Source organism: Helianthus annuus, chromosome 2, assembly GCF_002127325.2.
Source record: "Helianthus annuus cultivar XRQ/B chromosome 2, HanXRQr2.0-SUNRISE, whole genome shotgun sequence".
In the NCBI taxonomy this organism is placed as follows: domain Eukaryota; kingdom Viridiplantae; phylum Streptophyta; class Magnoliopsida; order Asterales; family Asteraceae; genus Helianthus; species Helianthus annuus.
The window spans coordinates 21,642,278-21,656,584 of record NC_035434.2 but is presented as its reverse complement, the minus strand read 5'-3'; the positions used below and the strand labels follow the sequence as shown (position 1 = coordinate 21,656,584).

General features: G+C 37.3%; 1 protein-coding gene across 1 annotated transcript; it reads left to right on the top strand.

Annotated features, from left to right (window-relative positions):
• Positions 1-2,144: 2,144 nt before the first annotated feature.
• LOC110912410 (GDSL esterase/lipase At5g62930) lies at positions 2,145-6,359 on the top strand. The gene is made up of 6 exons (XM_022157101.2): positions 2,145-2,316; positions 2,425-2,502; positions 3,566-3,706; positions 3,812-3,888; positions 3,960-4,124; positions 6,019-6,359. Exons 1-6 carry the CDS (start codon positions 2,218-2,220, stop codon positions 6,188-6,190), a joined length of 732 nt encoding a protein of 243 aa, XP_022012793.1. The 5' UTR covers positions 2,145-2,217; the 3' UTR covers positions 6,191-6,359.
• The last annotated feature ends 7,948 nt before the right edge of the window (positions 6,360-14,307 follow it).

The window sequence follows — 14,307 nt, the reverse complement described above, 5'->3', positions numbered from 1 at the left end:
GCCTTGCCCGATCTTGCAAAAGGTCATTTTCCTGGCTTTCAAAAATCGAGTATGTTTACTTTTCGTGTTTTCTACTTAAAATGGTTGGTTCTTGTTGAAATAGACAACAAATATGATTTTTTTTAAACAATCTAGACTTGTTAGGATATCCTTTAAGATCTTGATATTTATAGTACATGGTTTTTCAAAAGCGTTGCTAAGTACGAGATTCAAGAGCAACAAGACCAAAATTGACTAAAACGTTAGAATGATAATCACGAACACATTATTTTTTATTTTTTATGTTTGTATTTATTGCATTAGATAGATGGATGTTTCTTGGTTACAACGTTACACAGAGGAATACATGGATGGATGTTTCTTGGTTACAACGTTACACGAAGGAATACAAAATAATTAAATAAAAATCATATGAATAAACTAATTTAATTGTTCATTTTATGTAACACATTAAGACTACCCGTAGTGGTTGCCATTTGGGGCGTTTTTTGTGCTCAATCATGCCCAATCTCGCCCACATGCCACTACGCATGGGCGTGTTTGGCATATTTCTTGTTTAGGCGTGTTTTTAATCACGCTCATGGGGCAATTGTTTGGCCAATCATTTTTGAGCTTCCTTTTTTTAGCCAATAGGTTTTTTGGTTGGTTTTTTTTATTTATATTTAATTCTCTACACCCTTTTAACATAATACACACATCCCCACTGTACCCATTTTAAAAAAAACGCCCAATAATACCCTTTGCTGACTGGGCTGCCACATGGCGCAAAACGCCCAATAGTGAATCTTGCACACTACGCATGGTCTAACACCTACCAATAACACATTAACACCTACCAAACATGTATATCATGTGTATATTATATTTTCTATACATGTTAAGTACATGATAAAAGAATAATACTATGCAAATGGTTTCTGATATAAATAATTTATGGATTATTGATAAAAGTTTAATCGGTTGAAATTGTTTTTTCTCACGTGTTATGTAATGTTCTCACCTACTTAAAATCTTAATTTCAAAATTGATTTTTATATTATATGGAAAAACATGCATGAACAAACCTTAAAATACAAGATTATCATTTATTCATATCAAATGGATTCAGTTGAATAAATATAATTACCAAATTGTAGGCTTTTCTTATCAATGAGGCTATTTGTTAAAAGGGTTAACCAGGGCGTGGAGTGCCACGTTGGTCACGCTGATGGTGCTAACACCGTCACAGGTTATTGATGGAGGCGTGAGGCCATCTCGTGAAATGATTAAAAATCACTGAACATAGCCTCAATGGAGCTCATCCACAACACCCCTTTAGTGGCATGGAAGGTGATAATGTAGTGCGCCTACGTGGCACTACATGACAAGACTTTTTGGTCAACGAACCCCTCTATAACACATCGTCTGAGTGTAGTAAGGTGTTCCATCAAGTTTTCAACGACCACCAAAAGCCTGATCACTCGAGTAAATCCAACAGCAAAAGGTCGCCCCATGCCTCCTAAAGCAGAAGGTGGTGGTGAACTGGCCTTCCACCATTTTAGAGGATACACATTGCCTGAAGACTCACTGTGATAAAACCCCTGACTCAACCCAGAGCAGTTCTGTTCCAAATGAGACTCAAACCCATAACCTTCACATTGAAAAGTCATGAGACTGCCAATGCACCAGATGGTCAATAACAAACAAACACCCCTAGTTACAGTTCCCTAGTAAACCTTAGACAATACTGTAATTTTGAATTGGGGACAAAATTGTAATTTTTGGCTGGGGTAAAAATGTAACTTGTCAAAAGCTAAAGCGATGGTAATACTGTAATCTTTACCCGGGGGCAAAATCGTAACTTTGAGCAATGGCAAATTCATAATTTTTAATTGAGGGTAAAATTGTATTATACACGGGCCAATGAGGGATTTAAAAAAAAACTAAAACAATGACAATACTGTAAATTTTAAACGGGGACAAAAGTATAATTTGTGGCTAAGGTAAAATCGTAAATTACTAAAAGTTAAAGCGATAACAATACTGTAATTTTTAACCTTGGACTAATTCGTAATTTTAAACTGGGGTAAAATCGTAATATATCCGGACCAACGGGCTCATGATTCTTGGTGGTAACTTGCTTTTAAGTCAACTCTTCATCATCATCGTCTTCAAATAGTTGGTGTGCAGTGAACCCTCCCAGATCGATCGTGTGTGTGTGTTTTAGAGAGAATCAAAATGAGGCCTGAAATCGTACTATTTGGGGATTCAATAACAGAGCAATCGTTCAAATATGGTGGATGGGGTGCTTCTCTCACTGATACTTACTCTCGCAAGGTTCTTTCATTTCCTTATAACCAACCCTAATTAATTAATGCATTAATATTCCTATTTCTTTAGTTATGGCTGATCATTTGACAATTATAATTGTGTAAATAAATATAGGCAGATATAGTGGTACGAGGATACGGTGGATACACTACTCGTTGGGCTCTCTTCTTGCTGCATCACATTTTCCCTCTGGTACTAGTAGTAGTATTTCATTTTCAACTCTTTTTCTTTTTCATGAATCTCAGAGATTAAATTTATTAACAATTTCTAATATTCCTAATGAGGGATATTATTAGTTTGTAATGATCTGAATCTCATCTCATCAAGCTATGCTTCTGATCTGATCTGATCTAATCTCTATTTCTTGCCACATCACTGACACATAGGCAGGATTGAAATGATGGTGATGATGTGGCATGGGGCTGAATCGTTGTTGGATGAGGGGAGATTGGGGTGGTAGGTAGGTGGCATCGGATAATACCCAATCTCACCCGTTCGCGGCTCGCGGGTCTCTTCGGTATCGTTCTTCTTGCTTGTCGTTTGCTAAGTTACCCCAAAACGGATTGTTGGAGTCCCACGCATTTTGATTGTTGGGAAACATTATGTGAATTTGATAGAATGTATAAACTTTATGGAGAATAGATGGTAGAAATGGTAGGATATATATAGTGTGAATATTTAAAAATAAAAGTTAATTTTTTTTAAATATTTCCGTTGTCAAACGGTTTAATTGTATGGGGTCCACCAAATAGAACCGTTTAGCGCTCGTTACTGGGCCAACGGACCTTCGATAGCCCTCCCCCCCCCCCCCTGGCGGCCGGGAAATGGGGGAGGGGCGCTATAGGGCGCCAAACTTGCTGAGTTGGCCAGGGGCGGTATACCACACCCCATAGTCTTACCATCAAACTGCCAAAAACCGAGATGTTTGGATCTCATATAGGCTGACTTGCTTCGGTTTGGGCCGTGCGATCGTTTTTAACGGTTCAAGAACATCTCCGTTTTAGACTCGTCCTCAATAGTCAAGTCTATTTATGGAACTGCATTTTCATTTAAAAACGTTGCAGTTCTCTTGGGACAAATAGTAATTACTGATAGCTTTTTGGTTTATTTTGTTCATGTATATGTTAAAAAGTGCTAATATATTGCATGTATAGCTCAAATTATTTTTTTAGCAACAAATACTATTTGCAAAAAAAAAAAACAAAAAAAATATATATATTTTCGAATATTTTTACGAAGGATTCTATTTTTGCAGGGTTCAACTACCCCTCCAGTTGCCACTACAGTCTTTTTAGGGGCTAACGATGCAGCACTTCCAGGTAGAGCTAGTGAACGCCAACACGTTCCTCTTGAAGAATACAAAGAAAATTTGAGAAAAATCGTTCGTCATTTAAAGGTTCACTCATTTAACCGTTTCATTATTCTCGTTTTCAGTTCAAATTTTTCTTTCTGATTCCCAGATCTTGTCAAACTTTAACGTTTTAAAAACATATTAACGCAGGAATGCTCCCCCACGATGCTAATTGTCCTTATAACTCCCCCGCCTATTGACGAGGAAGGGCGACAACAATATGCAACGTAATATTCAGTTTTAAATTCAGTTTTTATGTATGTTTTTGTGAATTTATATGGTATATTTTAATTTACAGATCTGTATATGGAGAAAAAGCAATGACTGCTCCGGAAAGAACAAATGAAGTAGCTGGAAATTATGCAAACGAGTGTGTTGAGGTAGCTAAGGAACTCGGTGTTTCTTCGGTCAACTTATGGTCAAAGATGCAAGAAACGCAGGGCTGGCAGAAAAAGTTTCTAAGGTTGGTGATTTTACCGTCCTTATTGCTCGTATGGTTGTTAACTTGGTTTAACAGTTTAACTACTATATCGCAAGACACTAAAAGTACGATAAAACACTTATATGGGCGGGTCGGGTGGGCTGAGTAGCGGTTCAAAACGGGTTCAGGTTTAAATGTTTCAACTTTAGTAAAGGTTGAAACGGTTGGGTTGTGTTTAATGTGTTTAGTTATGATCTAAAAGTTTGAATAAAGCGGTTTAGGAGATTGCATCCATTGAGTTTAGATGATTTTAAACCCATGTGACCCGTTTTGAGTTAAAACGCAATCCAAATCGACCTACTATAAGTAAACGAGTCAAAATTGCCGCATCTATCCTAACCCCGACTCTTACAGAGAAAATATAGGTTATTTACCAATAAGACAATATTTGGGTATCATTAACTAGAGAAATGAAATTGATATTTACCTTCAATGCACATGTTAAGTGATAGTATATTGTTAAATCCATTGTTTTCACAAGCAAACCGGTTATCTAAAAACCAGACGAAATCATAGACAATTTAAAAATTATAAATATATTTATATTACTAATTATATACCTATATTAATTTCTAACATGCCAATGAACAGTAATGTTTTTTTCTTTTTCTTTTTTTTTTTGTCTGTTGTTGGTTTTTTTTCTTTTTTCCTTGTTTGATATAGTAACTTTATGGTCTTTTTAAATTTGTAATAAAATTCTAACTTTTTATAATTTTGCCACAAAAGTTAAACGGGTTTATTGTTTATTAGTTTTTATTTTACGTTTGTTTTTTCTGGATTTGTTGTCGTTCGGTTCTTCGGTATTTTGTGGTCACATTTGCTCCATCAAGTTTTTATACCCGATAGATTTTCTAATATGTGTCGGTATAAATTCGATTCCATCTATTTATTACGTTACGTGAGTCATTTGGTGTTACAAATTCGTGTTTTTGTTTTACGTTTTTTCCCGGTTTTTAGTCGTTGTTCGGTTGCTACTTAGCATGATTTTACGCCTCCCAACCCCGCAACGCTGGTTACACGGTTTTACGCTCCCCGCCCTGCAACGCAGGCAGTGGCGAAGCTTGACCTGAATGACCGGGGGGGGGGGGGGGGGGGGGGGGGAGGGGGTCGAAAACGTATATACCCAAAAATTTCTATAAACCCGGGGGGTCAAAAACGTATATGCCCAAAAAATTCTATACGAAAACCACATATATAACACTACTGAGCGAAAAGTTCGGGGGGTCGGGCGCCCCTCCCCGCCCCTTATATCCTTCGCCCTTGAACGCAGGGGACTTAAGACTAGTTTAAAACAAATATGATAGTGCTTTATCTTTTGGTATGGATTTGCAATGTCAAACAAAATTTGGAGCCTTAGTAAATCTGATTTTGGAAGGAAAAAAATACATATATTTTGAGAATCCGGCTGTGTTAGCTTAATCTAGGGATGGGATTTTTTTCCCAAATACTGGTACCGATACCCGTACCCGTATCAGTATCTGTACCCATGCTAGTACTGATTTTGCCTATTCAGTAAAAATATGATATTGGTACCGAATTTGATATCATACTTCATTTTCATATTGTGGTAATATGGTTTCTTGAATACCGGTACACATAACGATTTAGCCTATTTGGTACTCGTACCGATTTACCTACCTACACGGGTACGGGTACCAAGATCAATGGAGTGCTAAAAAAAAAACAAAGTGGTATTGAAGCGGGTACCGTACGGAAATACTGGTACCATACCAATATATTCAGTACAATAATATTCGATGAATACCCAGTTTTGTTTATATTCGGTACCGGTGTGGCCGTGTGGGTACTACCAATCCCATCCGTTAATCCACCATTTAAAGTAAAATAACTAGTTTTGCAAATTGTGTGTTGGCAGTGATGGACTGCACCTAACCCCAGATGGGAACAGGGTTGTTTATGAAGAAGTTGTAAAAGTGTTTAACGGAGCGTCGCTTTGTGCCGCTGATATGCCTTCTGATTTCCCTCATCACTCAGAAATTGATCCTCAAAACCCTGCAAAGGTTTTCCAGGAAAGAGGCTTGTTGTAATCTATCTTTACCTTTTTACTATTTCATAATTCTTGAAATAATTCTTATTTGGAACTTATTATGTTAATGACTCTATTTGTTCCTTAATCTTAATTCTGGACCTGTACTCCAACAGTCCAACTATAAAACTATTCCTCAAATCCATTTATGATCTTATATTGTTAAGTCACATGTTGTAATTCCTGTTGCCTAAATTTTCTTCTTAAACTCATCCTAAAAACTGTCATCAGATGGTAATACTCTTTTTGTGACAATTTCAAGTATTGAACAACTTCAAACATTATTTATGATATTCTTTTAGTAGTATATAATATTTAATATATTTGGTTTCCATTCGTGAAATTGGGTGGTGGTGTCTGTAGACCTTAGAAGATCTTAAAAGGGGTTAAAATCACTAAAACATAGGGGCTCAAAAAGTATTTTAGACTTTCAAATATTTGATATACGAGTAAATTACTTTTTGAATCCATGTGTTTTAGTGGTTTTAATCATTTGACTCCAAAATCAAAAAGTTTAACGCCCTAAGTCCCTAACCGTTCATTTTAATATTTTATGACGTTTTGAGTCCTTGTATTTTAGTGGTTTTAATCACTTAAGTCCAAAATCAAAAGTACAAGTGTTAAAAAGTTGGAATCAAAATGTTATAAAATGTGTTATTAGGAACCCAGGTCGTTAAATTTTTTTTTTATTTTAGATTTAAGTGGTTAAAACCATTAAAACACGTGGATTAAAAAAGCAATTTACTCTTGATATAATTTAAAAAAAATACCTTTTTTTTATAAAAATCTTATATATTAAAAGCAAACTTTATTGTTCCCTCCTTAAATAACAATGTAAAACAGAAATGAAAAACAAGAGAGAATGTTTAGTATTTGTTCTCACATGGAGTTTCAAACAAATTTTGGTGAAGATCCCACACTATCTCTTTCAAACAACTACTTAAAACACGGGCCTGAACTGGAAACAAAAGATGGTTTTCCGGTCAAGATTTACACCAATTGAATAACCTTTCTCTAATGGGTCCATCTTTTCTCCCGGATTACGGGATCATTGTTTCTGGCTATGACCCGTTTAGCCCGTTTCCTAAACTCAGATGTTTAAAAGTTTTGCCTTTGTCAGTGGATCAACACTCCATAGGTGGAATATTTTATTTAACGACACTCTCTCTCGAATGCTAAACAAATAATAGTTTATTGGTTTAATCAAGACAATCAACAATTTCGTTTTTATACTCAACTTTCTCGAAGTGCCGTCGGTATTTAATGGGTGTTTGAAACACCCGTGTTTGGTTAGAATTTTTACAAATATTTAAAACAATTTCATTTTTGATAATGACGATAACAGTTGTGACAAATCATTATATAAAGTAATTATACAGATAGTTAAAGTTAATCAAGTGAGACGTTATAAGATAGTAAACTAATCTAACAACATTAAATAAAAATAAAAGTCAAAACTCATTTTTTACTGAAATTATTTATACGATAAAATTAAAATAAAGATACTATAAAATTAAATTAGTATACGATAAAAAAAGGAAAAAAAATAAAGATACTTACAAGAATTGAAATTATTGTATATATGATAAAAAAAAGAAAAAAAATAAAGATACAAGAATTGATATTATTGTCTTTTCAGTTTCTTCTTTTATTGACACAAAGAAGGATAAAAATTAAAAATTAAAAATATATAATCAAATTAAAATATAAGAGAGGGGGTCCTCCTAACCTTCTTCTATTGTCTTCTTCGTTTTAGTTTGTCTTGCAGCTCTTCTCTCTGCAAAATACCTTTTTTTTTCCGGTGAACACCTTTTAATCTTTTTCTTTTTGCTTCACATATGCACCTTCAGGAAGATTTCAAGGGGTGCGATAACAAATTTTTAGAGGGTGCAATGGGGATTTCATGCTTAAAAGTTACACTAATTTTTTTTTTCAAGGGGTGCGCCCACCCACCCAGCTCATAACTTAGGTCCGCCCCTGATAATACGGTAGTGACGATAAAGATCATCGTTATTTGTCACGTTTTAGTCGTTATGATATAGTTGCTCTAGATCCTAGTACTAGCGCTTTTCAAACACCGGATACATATTAAAGATACGTATTAAGATCTTAATTAATTGATATCGCTTCAAAGGGTGACACAGTGGTAAGTGCTTGGGTGTTTGAGGAGCCAAGTTTGAATTCAACTTTTACTAGTTTATGTCTTTAACTCTCTCGAAGGACACCCAAGCAGCGAAAACTGTGTTTTACCTCATTTTATTGGTTATGAGAGTACTGATGAAATCCCATAAACTTTAACGATTTTAAAAATAATGTACTTTCGTCTATATTTGAAAACTAACCCTTTAAAGCGGAGAACCGTGATAACTATATAGTCACTTGTACAGAGCGTTGATGAAGAAAGAAAAAGAGTGATTTATGTCAAATGTCTACTAACAAAACAATACAACACAACACAATACAACCTTCTTATTAATATTAGAGTAAATTACAAGTTTTGTCCTTTATGTTTACACCAAATTGCAGGCGGTGTCCTTTAGCTTTAAAATTTATGGGTTTTGTACTTAATGTTTCAAAATTTTGCACGGTATGTCCTTTGAGGCTAACCCAGTTTATTATTTTGGTTAAATCTGATCACCCAAGAGTATTTTAGTCTTTTTACCCCATTTTATCATTTTAAAAAGAGTAAATTGCCCGGATAGTCCCTGTGGTTTGTCGAAATTTCACCTTTATTCCCCAACTTTTTAAAATTACACTCTTGCTCCCTATGGTTTGACTAGTTGTTACTCGGATAGTCCCTGAAATGGATGGGGGTTAGTTTTCTCAGTTAAGTGGATGTGAAGTTACAAAAATACCCTTATCATTGAACCCTCCACCATCACCATCTTCTGTAGCCTCCGGCCTAACCATCACCATCTTCTGAGCTGGGTGGGCGGGCTCACTCCTTAAAAAAAAATTTAGTGTAACTTTTAAGCATGAATTGCACCCTCTAAAAATTTGTTATCGCACCCGTTGAAATCTTCCTGAAGGTGCATATGTGAAGCAAAAATAAAAAGATTAAAAGGTGTTCACCGGAAAAAAAAAAGGTATTTTGCAGAGAGAAGAGTTGCAAGACAAACTAAAACGAAGAAGACAATAGAAGAAGGTTAGGAGGACCCACTCTCTTATATTTTAATTTGATTATATATTTTTAATTTTTAATTTTTATCCTCCTTTGTGTCAGTAAAAGAAGGAACTGAAAAGACAATAATATCAATTCTTGTATCTTTATTTTTTTTCTTTTTTTTATCGTATATACAATAATTTCAATTCTTGTAATTATCTTTATTTATTTTTTTCTTTTTTTATCGTATACTAATTTAATTTTATAGTATCTTTATTTTAATTTTATCTTATAAATAATTTAAGTAAAAAATAAGTTTTGACTTTTATTTTTATTTAATGTTGTTAGATTAGTTTACTATCTTATAACGTCTCACTTGATTAACTTTAACTATCTGTATAATTACTTTATATAATGACTTGTCACAACTGTTATCGTCATTATCAAAAATGAAATTGTTTTAAATATTTGTGAAAATTCTAACCAAACACTGGTGTTTCAAACACCCATTAAATACCGACGGCACTTCGAGAAAGTTGAGTATAAAAGCGAAATTGTTGATTATCTTGATTAAACCAATAAACTATTATTTGTTTAGAATTCGAGAGGGAGTGTCGTTAAATAAAATATTCCACCTATGGAGTGTTGATCCACTGACAAAGGCAAAACTTTTAAACATCTGAGTTTAGGAGGGGGGATATTGAATTCAAATCCCACAGACAACATGAATTAAAAGAAATTTGCCGTTAAAAAAAGTATTCGGGAGGAAATGAGGTGGAAATACTTAACGAAAAGTCTTTGTTAACATAAAAGTAAAAAAATTGTTATGCCCTATTAAGAAACGTTATTACAAGTATTAAAATGAAGTTTTACAATAATTTAAAGACATATTACCTTAAATTTTTAAATACCAATTAAATATATCGAATTGTATTTTTTTTTAACAGCAAACGAATTGTATTATATAGTTTTATTTATTTATTGTTAACGTGGGTTAGAAATTAAGAACATTGAATATTTGAACACATATGAGTTATGGTTGAGTCCAATCACCAATGTGATTATGTGAAATCCATGTTAAATACTTAAATTGTGAGTGAATATGTGATAATGTGACACTGAGATATGTTATTAAGTTATTGATTTGAATGATAATCATAGAATTTCCGCCCCCGACCAAACCCCAACTGTAAAAACATTTATTATATAGCAATAGCGAACGACTCTTACAGAATTTACGCCCCCCATGGTAAAATTTCCTAGGTCCGCCACTGATAGGCACAATGAGGGAGAAAGTTATGGCGTGATTTTGATGATTATATAAATTTTAGTTTGATATTTTTTTGTTTTACATGACCCGACCCGAACCGAATTTTTTATTTATATATCTAGACGGCCTAAAATTTTTAAAAATATTTCGCACCTCCATGGAAAAATTGCTGGATCTGCCACTACGTATTATTCGTATTACTTTTAACGGGTTTTATTTATGATATAAGTTGGATGTTTGTAGGGTTCTAAAGCAATTGGTGGAGCAATATGGAGAGAGAAAATGGTCACATTTTGCTCAAATGTTGAAAGGAAAAATTGGAAAACAATGTAGAGAAAGATGGCACAATCATCGGCCAAATATCAAGGTATGAATCATCTTAATTTCATCAAGAAAACAAAACCTTAAAAGGGTATTTCATACAAGTCTAAAGCTCAAAGCCCAAAGCCCAATTCATAAAATATCTAAATGTTTTTTCTTTGTTATTTTTTTTCCCTCTTCTTCACACCCACTTCGCCCCCATTTCTCGTTAAATCACTGCCTCAAATCTCCATTTTCAAGTAAGTTTTGGGTTTCTCATTTCATTTGAAGTTGTTTTAAAAATGAGATCTGAAAGCTTTGGGCATTTTTTTCGAAATCCGGCGTTTTTCTGTTGAAGATTCTGTGTTTTTATCATTCCGGTGCCTTTTCCGGCGAAATTAATTTCAGGCGAATTTAAATCTTGAACGCGAGTTCAAGTTCTCCGGCGTATTTGGTAAATACGCCGGTGGGTCACGTTTTCCGGCCTCGTTATTCCGGTGGTTTGTATCAAGTTGGCTGGGTTTTCATCTCGATTCACCAGCCTAAAATACTTTCACAAAACCCTAATTCTTCAATCTTCATCTGGTTAAAAGTGGATGATTCTTTTTGTTCAAGATTGTTAGGATCTGGTGATTTGGGGAAAAAAGGTTTGATTTGGGGAGGAAAGATTTGATTTAAAAAAAAAAAGGAAAAGGTAGCCGAGATAATACTAATAAATAGTTGTTATTTCTTTTTGTTTCTGTTATTGTTATGGGGTGACACACTTATGCAGGGGGCGTTTTTTAGGGTGGGCAACTTAGGGTTGCTACCCTCCCCCGTCTTATAAAGGGTCTTTTCTTTTGCTCCCTGTGTTTGTTTCTCTTTTACCCCTAACTCCCCTTGAGTTAGCGGTTTATTGTGTTGTTTTTTTGTTTGCGTTTGGCTTTGCGCATGGTCCCCGCGCGTAGAGGTAGAAATGTCAAGACTGTTGGGTTGGCGTCAGTGTGTGATAGTGGGTTAAGGGCTTGCCCCCTTAAGCATTTCCACGAATGCAAGGATGGTAAACCGGGGTCTAGTGGGTTTTTTCGCCTTCTTGAACACATGCAAAGCACCCACCTTAAGACTAAAAATAGGAAGATTCATGTGAAGAAGGCTATTACTAAGGATTTGGATCTTTTTCTGGATGTGGGGGAAGTCCTAAGGGAAGGAGGCAAATGGTTATGTGGGGAGTGCATGGTTATGCATGCTCTTAGTAGGGGCTGCAAGCATGGTGATGAGATGGTGTCTTTTGCTCCAACCTCGGGGGACGTGGACGATTTCATTGTTGGGATTAGGAAGCCATGCCAAGTGGTAGCCGACACTTTTACACTCTCTCCGAAAGGGGTGGTAACCGATGTTGCCCTTCTCGAGCGTGTTTTTTCCTTCCGTTTTCAAACCGTTAAATGCAATCCCCCCAGTTGTCGACTTGCGTTCGCTCAGGTTTTAACGGGTGCCCTACGTAAAGTGGTGGCGTCTCCAGGCTCAGTTGAAAATTGGGTTCAGTTGCTTTTGTTGTCGTGTTGTACACTGAGGGTTGTCAGGCCTTCTTCCAGGCAAGAGCGGAGATCAGGAAATAGAAAATCCCTGCAGTGCAGCAGCATCTTGCAGGCGCTTTCATTGTGGAAAGATGGGTCTGGTTTCACAGATCTGGTCTCTTCTCTCTTGAATAGTGGGGGGACGTTGGGGTGCCTAAGGGGGTTTTCCGGAAGAGGCGAAGACAATAAAAAGGATCCCAATATCAAGCAATGCCTGCGGAAGGTCAGGGATGGGCATTTTACGGCGGCGGTCAAAGTTTTATGTTCCAGTGGGGTTGCCCCTTTTGGAGAATCGACCATGAAAGCTCTTATTGATAAACATCCGGTGGTGCCACCCCCATCACTGCCTTCCAACCCTATTGCCCAACCCACTATTATTGCAACAGAGGATTGCGTGCTTAAATGTATCCAATCCTTCCCTAGAGGGACATCTTGTGGCAGAGATGGGATGCGGGCTCAACACTTGTTGGACGCTATTGGTTGTGAGGGTTCGGTTAGTTTCTCGGGTCTGCTCACAGCTATTACTAGAGTCGTCAACCTATGGCTTGAGGGGCTTTGCCCTAAGGTGTTGGCAGAGTTTGTGGCCTCAGCCCCCCTCACCCCCTTATTGAAACCTGATAATGGTATTAGGCCTATCGCCGTGGGGGGCATCTGGCGTAGGTTGGTCTCTAAGGTGGCTATGAAGAAGGTTGGGAAGGACATGGCCCAGTATTTGGGGGATTTTCAATTCGGGGTTGGTACACCAAATGGGGTGGAGGCGGTGCTTCATAGTGCGAACAGGTTACTGAACTCTTTTCATGAAGATGGGTCCATGGCCTTGCTTACGGTAGACTTCACCAATGCTTTCAACATGGTTGACCGCTCAGCGTTCCTCCAACAAGTCCACCAACGTTGTCCATCTATCTATCGGTGGGTCAAGTTCCTGTACGCCCAACCCGCTAGGTTGTATGTTGGCAGCGAGTGTATTGGGGCCACCACTGGAGTGCAACAGGGAGATCCATTGGGGCCCCTTCTCTTTGCCCTAGCCTTACACCCCCTTATTCTCCGTGTCCAGGAGCACTGTAACCTCCCCTTTAATGCTTGGTATTTGGATGATGGCACGATTATAGGTAATGCAATAGAAGTTGCTAAAGCCTTGGACATCATCAACACGGAGGGACCATCCCTAGGGCTCCATCTCAATATTGAGAAAACGGAAGTGTACTGGCCATCGTGTGACGGTCTCAAGGATCAGGACGGCCTTTTCCCGAGAGGGATAGGTAGACCTGAGAGGGGGGTTAAGCTCCTTGGGGGGGCGGTTAGCCGAGATTCTGCTTTTATCGGGGAATTAGCTGGGCGGCGGGCATCGGCAGCGGTTGACCTTATGAAACTCCTGCCCTGCCTCCAGGACCCCCCGTGCGAGCTTCTTCTTTTAAGGTCTTGCATGGGGGTAGCTAAGTTACTATTTGGGTTGCGGACCTGCCAACCCCACTTGATGGCAAATGCAGTATCTTGTTTTGACGATGGTCTCCGAGAGGCTATCGAAGACATTGTTGTTTGCGGGGGGTCCTACTTTAGTGACCTTCAGTGGCGTTTGGCATCTTTGCCGATGCGTTTGGGTGGTTTGGGCCTCCTCTCAGCTCGGGAGGTTGGAGTTTATGCTTTTGTGGCGTCTAGAGCTCAGTCGTATGTATTGCAAGACCATATCCTTCGGAACAGTGGAGTTGTTAAGCTTGATGTAGACTACCAACAGGCCCTTGAGTACTTAAGTGTCTCTCTTCCAGACTTTGATATTGGCGGTTTCTCTAATATGGACACCGCCCCCCCAAAGCCACAAAAAACTTTGGCGAATGCTCTATTTGACAAAATCGCTCAGAGTCTGGGAGAAACATTTGATCTGTCTCCCCGCCAGA

Bases quoted from the DNA above. Each gene is read 5' to 3' on its own strand.
- LOC110912410 (XM_022157101.2), top strand. From the start codon at position 2,218: ATGAGGCCTGAAATCGTACTATTTGGGGATTCAATAACAGAGCAATCG. The intron at 2,503-3,565 runs GTACTAGTAGTA...CTATTTTTGCAG, and splicing joins TGCATCACATTTTCCCTCTG to GGTTCAACTACCCCTCCAGT. The intron at 4,125-6,018 runs GTTGGTGATTTT...GTGTGTTGGCAG, and splicing joins TGGCAGAAAAAGTTTCTAAG to TGATGGACTGCACCTAACCC.